General features: G+C 37.5%; 1 protein-coding gene across 1 annotated transcript; it reads right to left on the bottom strand.

Annotated features, from left to right (window-relative positions):
- Positions 1-10312: 10312 nt before the first annotated feature.
- LOC113782060 (flavonol sulfotransferase-like) lies at positions 10313-11019 on the bottom strand. The gene is made up of 3 exons (XM_027327973.1): positions 10904-11019; positions 10502-10789; positions 10313-10445 (listed from the first exon to the last, which is right to left on the bottom strand). Exons 1-3 carry the CDS (start codon positions 11017-11019, stop codon positions 10313-10315), a joined length of 537 nt encoding a protein of 178 aa, XP_027183774.1.
- Between the last annotated feature and the right edge of the window lie 2481 nt (positions 11020-13500).

The following is a 13500-nucleotide window of genomic DNA, read 5'->3' on the forward strand; positions in this document are numbered from 1 at the left end:
GCATAATCTTCAAATTCAATAGCTGCAAGTTTCACCTTTTTCTCTTCAGAGTAATTGTGGACTTCAAACACTTGCTCAACTCTCCTAACCCAATCTAAATAAGGTTCAGGATCATTTTTCCCATGAAAGGTAGGCATCTTAGTCTTGATGGAACCAAGATTGTCATCGGTTCTCCTAGGTCGGCCTCGACCTTCCCTCGCTCCCTCTTGGCTTCTCCTTGATCGAAATGAGGTGTGAGAATGATACCCCTCATCATCCGCATCATGATCAGCACTCTGAACACTCGAAACCCTATGGTGTGTATCTCCGGTACCTCGCATCTCAATGGCAGCCAACCTGTCGGATATTTGTGCCATCGCAAATTCATGTTTCTCCATCGCAAATTCATGTCTCTCCGCTTGTTTTTGAAGAGTTTGGAGCACCAGTTTGAGTGACACGTCGGTCTCAGACGGCTCAGGCATGTTCCCCTCTTGAGACATATTGTCTAACCTGCAAAACAAGTGTATCCTAGTCTACCTTGCAAGCACTCGTGTATCACTCAAGGAAACACACTCACTCTCAATTTTCCTTCTCGAAGTTCTTAAAACAACTCAAACTCTCAAAAATTCCAGAATTAATGACTCTATAAGCAAGTAACAAGACACCAAGCAGAATTTTGCAAATCTTAGAAAAAAACTCTACCCGAAGCTGAAACTTTTTTTTTTTTTCTCTTTGAGCTGTTGCTTTGCTGAATTTCTGGTCAGTATTTTGGAGTATAAATGGTGCTTTTGGGGTGCTCAAATAATGTACGAACCAGTCCTCAAATTTCAGTCAAATCGGATTGCAAAACTAGCTCAACCGATTTTAGAAACTCAAGAACTCCCAAGGCGGTTTGGGCTAAGGTGTTTGGTTTGGTTTTGAAAACGGAATTGGGTGTGTTTGGGGTTGGTTAGGTCGTTTGGGGTCTTTGGAATTCAATCAAGATTGGAACTCAAGAGTTGGAAACCAATCAAGATTAGGAAACTCAAGTTTTGGGAAATCAACCAAGATTTGGAGATTAACCAAGATTTGGGAACCCACCAAGAATTGGAAACTCACGATTTTTTTGGAAACTTGATTTCCTTTGTATGAGAGCCAATTCCTTCTCTTCTTCCTTTTTTTTTTCTTTTTTTTTCCGGCTCTTCAAGGAACACAAATTCAGATCACACCAACAAGTTCAAGAAAACGGATGAAAGGTTATGCCAATTCCAAGAAATCCCTAGTTCTTGGTTTATTGTTCAAGAATTTTCAAAATAAGACTTGGTGGTCCAAGAACTTCAAGAATTTGTTCAAGAAGCTCAAGAACTTCCCCAAATTGCGTTGTGGTATTTAGGGTTTGCAAGAACAACAACCAATTCTCAAGAAATAGGCAAAACAGAATTTCAGCAATACTCAAAAGAAAATTCCAGCAATACTCTAGCAACTTGAATACTAAAACAAGATAAGATACGTGACTCTTTTTTTTTTCTTTTTTTGTCTTTAAACCCTAACAACCCAAACACAAATATAACAAACCCAAGAACTTGGACAGAAAACACAAAAAGACAACACCCAAACAGTTTTTTTTTTGACTCGGATGAACAGTAACGTGAACAGTACGCTACAGTATGATGAACAGTATTTCGGAATAGTAACGATGAACAGTAATCGCTACAGTTTTTTTTTTTTGACAAAAAGACAACTAACAAGATATGAACAACTTCAATTAAAAGAGAATTAACCTGATGCTCTGATTACCAACTGATATAGGCAACCCTAGGGGAAGACCCTCCTAGAACCTCCCAACCTTGTAATTATCAGAGTTGGATCTTTTCTCCCAACAGAAATTGAACTCGATTGTTCTCATGAACTCAAGACCTCTGACACACAAAGGTAATCAGCAACCTTAAGCAAATAAGGATGGATGAAGCGACACCACGATTAGGGAACAAGCTAATCGATAAAGTCTGATTTGAATCCTAAGCCATGAACTCAAGAATTCAAGAGTAAGTTCGATTAAGAACTTGAAGGAAAATTCCTCATGATTTCTGGTTGTAAAATATTCTGTCCTTCGCTCATACAATAGGTGCCTTTATATAGGCTAAAACTAGGGCAAAAATCTGGCCCACATAAACTTGAAAGAAATTCAATCCGCATAAAGAGCTTAAAGAGCCAGCTCTTTAAGGCTTTTCGATAAGGCCCAATAAGTAATAAAATACTCAACGCCTAACAACTACTAAACTAGGTAGTCCTTAAACAACTACCAACTAAGCTAACAAGTATGAGATCATTCCTTCACTTCAAACGTGCAAGTGAACAAAGTAACTTCATGGTCCATCAAGTCTTCAAACCTAGCTTGCTCCTTGCTTGTATGGTGAATGATCAAGGCTCGTAAAGCTTCCTTCACCTTCTTGGTTCTTGATCTTGTCATCGGACCACCAATATTGATCAAAGGGTCCTTGACCCAAGGTTGAAGTTGTTGCGCACCCGTACTTGCATCAGCTTGTTTGTAGGTTCTCTTTCCGGAGTTTTGACTATCCCCTCCCGTCGGACCTCCGGCAATAGTGTTGATGACTCCGACAATATTTGGTCCATATCCTAATCCTTGACCTGAGGATCCGTTTCCGGGTGGCATCTTCGACTCCCTAGGATCCTCAGGAGGTCGGCAACTGGTTCTCGACGTCCGCCTCTCATCTTGGCGTTGGTCACCTCGCTTATCACGTCGATTCTCATCACGCGGATGACCTCCACTTCGGCGGATGAACTGCTTGAGGTGGCCTTGTCTAATAAGGTTCTCGATCTCCTTTTTGAGGTCGTTGCAATCCTCGGTTTCGTGCCCTATATCCCGATGGTACAGGCAGTAGAGGTTCGAGTTCCTCTTATCCCGGCTGCCGAACATCTTGGGAGGTGCCTTTCCAAGATTGTTTTGTTCCATTACGGATAGCACCCGAGACCGGCTAGTGTTCAAAGGAGTCAGCTCGGACTCAGAAATAGGTGACTTCCCCTTGGATATCCTGTCGAACACACTACGACGATCTCGGCCAGGGCCTTGGAAGCCACTTCCTGTCCCCACCTCAGTTCGGCCAAGCTCTTTTCCCTTTCGGGGGTCGGCCCTCGGGCGAGCAGCTTGAACCTCCTTTTTCATGCGGTTGAGGTTTTCGGCTTGTATGCCCTTCTCAACCTTTAACCACAGCTCGTGGAGGGTGCGGGGATATTTCTTGTGAATCCCCGTGTTGAACACCCCGGAAACGAGCCCATGGGTGAAAGCGGCGATGGTGACCTGCTCATTAGGATCAGGTATCTGCACACTTTCTTCATGGAACCTCTGAACATACGACCGAAGTGATTCACCCGGGTTCTGCTGCATGTTCAGCAGGTAAGCCGAGGTTCGGGTCGTAGGTCGGGATGAAATGAACCTATGGAGAAATCTTTCCACCAGTCCTCCCAGGGTTGAGATGCTCCTAGGTTCTAATCCCCAGAACCATTTTCGAGCTGTCCCCTGGAGGAATACTGGGAAGGCTCGGCATATGACGGGGTCAGGGATGCAGTATAAATGGAAGGCTGAGATGAAGGCATGGATGTGATCCTCGGGATCACCTCAGCCGTCGTAAGATGGTATCGCAGGGAGCTTAAAGTTTGGAGGAAGCCTTTCCTCATTAATGTCGTCAGTAAAAGGCGGGGCCCTCATATAATTCACCCCGGATATTCCCAGGGGCCGAGGTTCTTCCTCAGGTCATCGCCCCAGGAGACCTCGGGAAAAGGCCTTAGTTAGGAAGGCTACCTTGGAGGTGGCCTTGAAAAACGCTCGTTTCGACGCACTCCGGCTTAGGCGCCTCCCATCAGATTCCTCCTCAGATGAACCTTCAGGAGATCCATCTGACTTTCTTTTAGAGGACTCGGCCTTCTGCTTGCCTTGCCTCTTTAAATATCTCCCCAACTCCTCGAAGATGTTGGGGTTCTCGATTACAAACTCGGCCATACGGGTGATGGCTTCTTCGTTTGCGGGCTGGGTCTTCGGAGACTCACGCCCCTCTAAAATATCTTCCTGTTGAACTGCATTGCTTTGCTCAGCACCAATGGTGAGAGCTTTCCTGCTCTTAGAACGCGTAGGTTTCATATTTTGATATCTTCACGTTCCCACAGACGGCGCCAATTGAAGAGGTGAATTTCGTAATGCTGGAGTGAAGCTTCAGATTACTTTGGGTGGTCCACTAGGACGAGGTCACCTGCTTAGATCACAAGAGGGGCTGAGTCCCCCGGTAGAACTCCGAAACTCAAGTCAGTTCGGGAATGAGAGAGAGTAGTTAAATAGAAGAGAGTTTTAGTATGGTTTTACCAGAAGATTGGTCATCCTCCTTTTCTCAATAGAAATGTTGAGAATTTATAGAGGAAGAATAGGAGAGAGGGACTGCCGGCACGAGTCCCTAAAGATCTGAGAGGGTCAGTGCATCCGGTAGACTTGACCGATCTTTATGAGGTGTGAGGGGACATCTGTCAGGTTCAGGCGGCGTATCAGAGCAGCCTTCCCAGGTGTCAGATGTGTCAGGAGTCACATCGTACCTTTCTACAGTTATCAAATACTCAAGCGTCACTTCGATTAACGATCTTAGCCGAAGTGGTAATGAGGTGGGTTCCAAACCAACAGGTCTAGCCGAAGTGGCACTTCAGGAGGCACTCCATAAGCCGAAATGACCATCCTCAAATATCAATAGGAATCTGAAATTATTACCATTGTTTTTCTCGAGTTGTTTTCTCAATGTTAATTGGGCGTGCTTTCTGGATTCTTCTGAGAATAAATCCTGGCTGAGTGATATTAACACGACCCCGCAACACCGGTTAGCCTGTGCTTGTGCAATTGTCACCTTATGTCCTATGCAGCCTGCACTACAAGGTTCGTCCAAAAGAAATACAATCTCGACTGTATAAAACCTCTTGTGTTGGGGCACAAGATGTCATCCTAGGATGAACTGCGCTGAGGTGTTGGTGGAGCTTGAGGTGGAGGCGGCGCAGGCCTAGGTGGAGCAGCAGGAGCCGCTGTGGAGTGGAGAGTTTGAAGGCAATCAATGATGAAAGTATTGGTAGATGAATTAGACCGGTGGTTACTTTTGGTTCAAAGATTTAGAGGGTAAAGAAAACTTGTATTAAACCAATTTTTTCTTGAATTATTAAAAAATTAAAGTGTAAATAATAATAGGACACTTGGCGCAATATTAGAGGTGGCATTGGATTGGCATTGCAAATATGTCATCGAGGATCTCAAGTGCACAAAAACTCCCCCTAAGATATAAGTAGATCTGCAGTTCATCCCCTAGTTATTATTAGGGTTGATCGCACTTTATCCCCTTTAAGTATGGATCATTTCCCAATTTACCCCCCAACATTTGTTTTTTCATAGTTTATCCCCTCCGTTCATCCAGTTAAGCAATTGCACAGTTAAAAACTTCAAGATGCCGAAATTGCCATTGGAAGAGAGTGTTTGTTTTGGCTGACTAAAATGTCCCTCAATGAGTTATAAAAAGAGATGTCTAATGCTTTTTAGCCTATTTTTTCTCTTTCATGCTTCCATCTAGTTGCAACCTATTTTTTCTCTTTCATTTCAACAGACCCAATAGCACTTAAAATTTTTCTTTGTCAACCAAAAGTATCATAAAAATGTCACAACGTGCTTCAAATAACATTGAAAGATCACTCCAAAAAATGTGTGGATATGGTAAAGAGGCACCATTGTGCACCTCTTGGACACTTGAAAATCCGGGAAGAAGATTTTACTGCAGCTCAAATTACAATGCAAGAATTTTTCATTAATAATCTGGTATTATTGTTTTTAATTTTGCTCTATACATGAATAAGTCAAAAAGAGTTTTAAACAGTTATTTTTTCTTTTTATTCAGAACCGGCATGCATGTGGGTACTTTTCATGGGTAGATAGAGGAGAGAAAAAAGACGGAGGGAAAAGTGGCTGATAGAGGAGAAAGAAAAGATGACCCACAATTAAAAAAGGTTTTGTACCTTTTATCTTCCGAATTTCTTTTTTTTTTTTGGTCCCATGTGCCAGATGGAGGGAAATTTCCCTCCTCCATTATTCCAGGGTAATTTTGGAAACTTTTCTTTATCTCTTTCAAAAATCTAGAGATATGGATATTTTGGGTTGTTCATTATTTTCTTAAGGGTATTACTGTCTTTTCATTATTCTGTTTATCTGCATTAGGGTTGACTGTTAGTCTTTGGGATAAACTATAGAAAAACAAACGTTGGGGGTTGAGAAATGGCTCATACGTAAAGGGGATAAAGTTCGATTAACCCTTATTATTATTTTTTAACTTAACTTCCTAAGAGACAAAACCATACTCTATTATATTAATTTTTTTTTCTTTTTTCTCGACTCTTTTCTTTCTTAGGTTCTGTTTGATAAAACTGAATCTGAATTTGAAGTTTAAATTTTGAAATCTGAATACTGAAATAATTAATTTGCTGAATTTTAAGCACTGAAAAGAAATACATGAATGTCTTAATTTTAATGCTAAACCTATTTATACTGTTTGATAAATATTTATAATTAAATGCATAAAAAGTGTAATTTGACAATTTTGCCCTTATATCTTTTCATTCAAAAATGAAATAGAACCTATGATTTAATTAGTTTAAAATTGTTAGGTATGAAAGTGACAATATTTATGTTTAAAACAAATTAATATAAAAGATAAAATATATTATATGACGAGTATGGAGAAAAAATGAAAGTCATTAAAAAGGGAGAAAAGAGAAACAGAAAACCATTAGATAGAAAATATCAGGTTGTTTAATTAGATAAAAATTTTGAATATAATTAACAAACTAGGGTAGATTTGGTAGATAAGATAAGATAGTTGAAATAATTCTATTGATTCTTATCAGAATTAAGAATTCAGTTAGGATTCTTGTGCTGAAAAAAATACACATAAGTTCAGCATTGCTTAACAAGTTCAGCAGTGGATTTTTATTTATCAAACACTCAAAACATGTGAATGTCTGAAAAGATTCAGTTTCAGCATTTTTTTAGGTTATCAAACAGACCCTTAGATTATTCTTTTTTTTTTAAATTTTTTTGAGCAAATAAAAGGATTACTCTATCTATTAATATCTTTTCTAAAAATTTGTATTCGCCAAAGAATCAAATTTTAATTAAATTTATGCTATATTTTTATTTTTATTTTTTTACATATAGCAATTCTACATCAATTTTTATCCCTTTTATTTTTCATAATCCATCCTACCAAAAAATTTAAGATGTCTATCCTCTAACTTACAAACATTAAGAAACTCTATATAGTCTTACATATCAATTATATTCTGATTACTTTCATCAATTTTTCATTCCAAGAAATTAAAAGAAAATTTTTATTTCATATCCTCATAAATAAACAATTCAAAATAAGTTACTCATTTTTTTTTACAATTACATTTACATTCAAACTATTTCGACATCTTTATGTTCATTTTTCTCTAATAGACTTTTGCTTATTAGGGTATTTGCTTTACTATTTTTTAAAAGTAATCATATATTAATAAATTTTCCAATATATCTATTTCTTTCCTTTGGTACTTTACCACTAATACATGATCAAAATTAAATACGATTTAAGATTAATTGAGAAAAGAAAGAAGAAAAAATTTTAGTATAATAAAAGGGTAGTTTGGCCTATTAGGGAATTAAGTGTGCAAAAATAATGTTCAGAAGGTAAATTACAAATATAACTATATATACCTTAGTGGGAATTTTTTGTGATTAACCCTTGATGCATTGTTAAAATACATGTACTCGTGATATATTTGAAATACGATTTTAGATTGGCATCCAACTCGCACAAAGGTATTTAGGAATCGGGGAGTTTCATTAATGATCCTAAACGTTATTAGCTATCTTGTCTTTCACATGTTCAAATAATGTACTTTGGTGCAGAAAATACGAAAATCAATGATGATAGTTTGGTTCTAGCTTCTAAGTGCCGTTTTGAGCTATTTTTGTCAAATGCACCATTAGTATGAATAGATTGAGAGGGCGCAAAACTCAAAGTAAAACAAGCTATCATTCAGACAGAAAGCCTTGTTTACGAATCACCTCCTTCCAACTATCCTTGACAGTTTTGGAAAAGATAAAAGTGTAAGCATTTTTTTTTTTTTTGGCACAATTTTCCCGTGAAATTTGGGACCAAATTGTTACTAATAAATGTTTCTCACATATAGAAAAGCTACAACTAAAGATCAAGTAGTAGAACGGTTTAGAAATAAGTCTACTACCTTCCGCAAGAATCACTAAACAGCTTAGCAGTGGGATGGTGATAGGGTGTTAATTATTGGTTATTTTATTATTAATTTTTCTTTTTATTCTTGTCAAATATTATTTTAATTATTAATATTTACTTATATTTGGTATTGGACCTAATTCCAGGGATTGGAGCAAGAAACTACAAAAAAGTAGAGACTTGCTCCATAAGTGGAAGACTACAAGGAAGCCTTTTTCGGTTGCTGGCCCACATGGAGAAGAAGAAAACGAATTCCTTTTCTTTGTGCTGATGGGAGTCTTTGACTAGCAATAGGAAACTAAACAAGGAGGAATTTCGGCTGAGCCTTAATTCTTTGGCTCTTAGACTCCTTATTCGGCGGGGGACCACTCGATAGCAGGAAGTCATTTTACTTTGGCTTTAAAAAGAAGACAAACGTACGGGAGGTTTTCGATCAATAGTTTTAGCTTAGTCTTTAGCATAGTTTTTAGTTTTCTTTTCGTGGCTCTTTTGATGGCCTGGACCTCAGTGAAATTACGTGGAGATTTTCTCATGAGATATGGCTAAGTTTTTCTAGTCAAGGGGACAACTGACGATTTGGTTCGACAATTATTGTGAGATCGAATCTGTTTTAATTATTTTCTTCATTTATTGGTATTTATATGTTCCCTGATTTTAATTGCTATGGCCTTGTGTATGATTGATTAGTGCGCAATAATTAATTATTCATATAGGCTATTTTTGCTAAATAGGGGTAATTGAATATGTAATTGTTCGTTATCTCTACCTCAGTAGCAACTGGCGTAATTGGGTTTATGTCAGGGGAGCATACGATCTAGCTTAAACAAACCCTCGTAGCGTGTTTATTGGTTAGGATTGGGCCTTTCTAATTATTAATGCAATCTAGAAATTAAATCCTACGGTCGTACTTAGGGTTATTTTTGGGTTAGAGAAATAGTTAACGGTCGTACCTTAGCTATCGAGAAATTAAGGAAGGGTTGGTTGTTTATTGCGTGCATGACAACTATAACTAATCTATTACTAAATGTTGGAATTATTTCTGCATCAATGATTAGTGCATGAACCATTTCTGAAGTGTACCCTTGGCTAGAGTTTTCCCTTAATTATTCCTCTTAATCAATTATTTTCTGCAGTTAATTTATTTAGTTAGCATTTAATCCTGAAGAAAGAAAGAAAGAAAAAAAAAAAAAACAATTCCCCTAGCAGTGGGATGGTTTCTGAAATTCTTCAGATTATTGTTTGCTTTTGCTCTTTAGATGGTAGGAGCATTTGCTAAACAAAAATCAAGGACGATGTTCCATTCCATCAGTTCTGCCTTAGGTTTATTATTTTGAGCATGAATCAGATTGTGAAGCCTTTTCTTTTTCTTTTTTATTTTTTGATTTAGGCTACAAACGTGCCCTTTTCACTGATTTCTCCAATTCTTACTCCCTTAGTCTCATATTGTTTGTCTTTTTTTTTTGGGGGGGGAAATTCAACCTTATATAATAAGTATGTTTATGGTTGTATGTATGTGTTCAGATTCTTCAAATTAGACCATCTAAAATTTAAAATCTGAATGGTATGACCCATTGTCATTCACAAAAAAAAAAGGGGACATAGTAAAGAAGAAATTATTATGTTTTTGAATTTTTTAAGGATGAAGAACATTTTAGCATAAATGAAAAACATATCAATTTAAACCCGAGGAGTTGGGGCCAGTGGTAAGCGGCTGGTAATGCGAGCAGGACGACCAAGGTTCGATCCTCGCTGCGCTCCTGCGATAACTCTAGGGCGAGGCCTTCACCCTCGAGTAAGAGTCAAACTCTGCGGGCGCTCCCCGGGCCGAATCCGGATTAGTCCGAAAGGGATACCGGGTGGTTAGACCCAAAAAAAAAAACATATCAATTTTCAATGGACTCAAATGTGAAAACATTATGAATCGCGCACATAGAAAAGCAACAACAGAAGATAAATACGAGATTCCTCAGGATACCAAACAATACAGCGGCGCTGGTTTTGAATTTGTCTCATTCCATCACTTTTGCCTTAGGTTACTTATTCTGAACACGAATCAAAATGTGAAGCCTGTAAACTGTAAACTGCAGCTTTTGTTCTGTAGTCTGATCTATCATCATTCTCATATCCTCGCTCAAAAGATTCTTCCAATCTCCAATAACTCCTTTCCTGAAAAATGAACTGTTATTCACCCGACCCTTTTTATAAATACCGCTCTTATTCACCTCAAATTGCTCAAGTTTTTAAAGCTACGCATCCCTATAAATTTCTCAGGGACACCTTCAATTTCTTCCTCCTTGGAAAATGGTTTCCCCATGAACTCCGCCATTTTCTTCACGTAAAACAGTTCATCTTTCTTAAACACTTCATGCTTCAAGAACAACCCAGCTTTGATGGTGGCTCTCCAAAATCCCAGGACATCGTCCCAGTAAGGTCCATATATTGACTTGCCTTCACAGAACAGCTCTACTTCCTTCTCCAGGGAGAGGGCCAGTTCACTTGAATATGGCCCCCTGTGGAGATGATTCAATCCGTTTAAAAAATGCCAATATGATTCAATCTGTTTAAAAAATGCCAATATGAAGCGAATGTATCCTTCGGCTCCCTGCATGTGTAAATAATCTTACCAGTTACCTCCTGATTTAAGAATAGACTTCGGCAAGGATGTATGAGGGATACGGGTGGCCAAAAGGGGCAGCTGGGATGTTCTGTACGAAGGATCTCTGGCATGATCAATTTCCATAAGTGGAAGACATTCATGAGTTATAGTTTTGAGAAAAGGTTTTGTAAATTCGTTGAAACGATCTCTTGTTATGACGGGAAAGCCAAGGCTGTGAGCCACGTGGTACCTGTTTTGGGAGAACTGCACAAAAAAATTTCCTCGGGTTTGGCCTTGAAATGTTCTTGGAGGGTAATTGGTTTTAGGAAGATTAAAGGCATCCAAAACCCTTGGTATTGGTAAAAGTCATAGGAGGGATCTACGTCTCCTCTTCTGGGAAGAGTTGATATGATTTCAGCAAATTTCATGTTGGTTTTTCCTGGAAATCTTTGTAGTAATGATCTTTTCAAGCTATGACAATAGTGGCTCTGATAGTAGCCTGAGAAGTACTGGTCTGGTCTCTACCTTGTTGAAGAGGATGAGCTTAGACTTGATGGTGCCATATCTTATATACTCAAATATTCCTTGCTACTTAATATGGCCAGCAGCCATGGGTGAATTATTTTGGTTTTCAGTCACAGTCTAGTAGTATAGTTTTCTTCATAAATAAACACATTCCCTAAGGTAGACCTATTCTGGAGTTTAAATTTTGAGATTACAAGAACTTTGCTCCTAGTACCTATGTTTTCAGACTCGGACCGAGTATTGACTCGGTCGAATGCAGGGGTTAGGGGTCATTAGCTTCGATTGGAATTGAATCGGATGATGTCATAAATAAAAATTAAACTATTGTATGTAAAATACCTAAGAACATGTTCATATTAATAAAGGTATATTTATATATATTTGATGTTTCAAATATATTTAACAAGAAAATACAAAGAAATTAGAACAATCAAATAGCAATTTATATTATTCAATGAACATTAACAAGTTTAGAATTAAAATTATGAACTTGATTGAAAATTAACACCAAACTTTAGGACAACAATTTTAAAGTATGAAATATTTGAGATATATTAATAATTTTTAACAACCCAGGGGTCAAAACATAATATTGAAAATGCTTTGACCTTTTCAAAAAAAAAAAAGTATGACACAAATCGGTCGGTTTCCGGTTAAACCCGATTTTTGACCGGGTATGACAGAGTCTTTATCCCTCCGATTTTTTAGTACAACTCGGACTGGACATTTGACCGGTTTTTGGTTCGACCGATCGAACCTGCAGGCCCGGTCCGAGTTTAAAAACATAGCCTAGTACCCAATAATTAAGCTACCTTTCTAGTATTTTGCACTAATGAAGGGGATGAGTTTTAATTATATAGTGCTAAATTGCTAGTTCTCATGTAATTGAATTTCTTGCTATATGCATGGATGGCTTGGGGAATCATTTTGATTTCTAGTCAGTCTAGTAATTGGAATCTCAATGAAATTTTTACAAAAACTAAACCAATGTGCCCTAAAGTTTGTTTTGAGAACGCTGACGTATGCATCCGGCATCTTTCGAGATTATAAAGTACCTGTTCTCAAATGGTTATTAGATTCTTTTGAGATTGAGCCTTTCTCTTATTCATTAATTAGGCTTCGAACGTGCCCTTTTTACTAATTTCTCTTAATTGTCACTCCCCTTTTATTTTTGTATATCTATACTTCTACGAATCGTATGCAGATAGTAATAGTTGCTTAATTAATCTCTTCACTTTTACCCTTCAAAATACAACTTCGGTCAATATGCCCTTTGTAATTTACTAAAGGGTTAAAAACAAAAAAGTCCTCCGTAGTGTACCTAATACACAGAAAAGTTTCCCATGGTTTCAAAACATACAAAATAACATCTCGTGTTTTGAACTAAATTATAAACTAATAGAATTCGTTAAACTTAACGAAAATAATGGTCTCGACTGTTAAACTTACCGGATTCCGTTAAGTTTACCGTTAAGTTTACCGGATTCCATTAAGTTTAACGAATTCTGTTAGTTTACAATTTAGTTCAAAAACATGAAATATCATTTTGTATGTTTTGAAACCACGGGTGCTTTTTTATGTATTAGGTATACCACATGGGGCTTTTTTATTTTTATCCCTTTACTAAAAGAAAAGGAATAAAGTTAAAAAAAAAAAGAGTAGTAAAATATGCTTCGAGCTTTTTAAGATGACCAATTTTACAAGACATGGAAAGATGGTAAACATGTCACTCTAATTTCGTTTTATAAGGACATTTTTTTTATATTAATTGTATTACCGTTAATGTTTTATGGGTTCTCCAATCGAAGGTGCTGGTTTTTAGTAAATAATTTTTTCAGTATTCATTTAGATCTTTTCATTACAAGATCGGATGATGAAATGAGACCGAAATTGCTTTTCGGGACAACAATGGGACAACAGTTTCAAACAAGATTCATATAGTCTCACAAGAAAATACAAGCAGCATTTTATTCTGAACCTTAACTGCGAATATATAGTTGAACCAAACATACAAGACTCCAAAAAGCATTCAGACAAAACAACACCATCAAACCATAACATACAGGTATCTGGACTCTGGAGGAGTTGGCAGTACATTAA

Source organism: Coffea eugenioides, chromosome 9 (assembly GCF_003713205.1).
Source record: "Coffea eugenioides isolate CCC68of chromosome 9, Ceug_1.0, whole genome shotgun sequence".
NCBI classification, from domain to species: domain Eukaryota; kingdom Viridiplantae; phylum Streptophyta; class Magnoliopsida; order Gentianales; family Rubiaceae; genus Coffea; species Coffea eugenioides.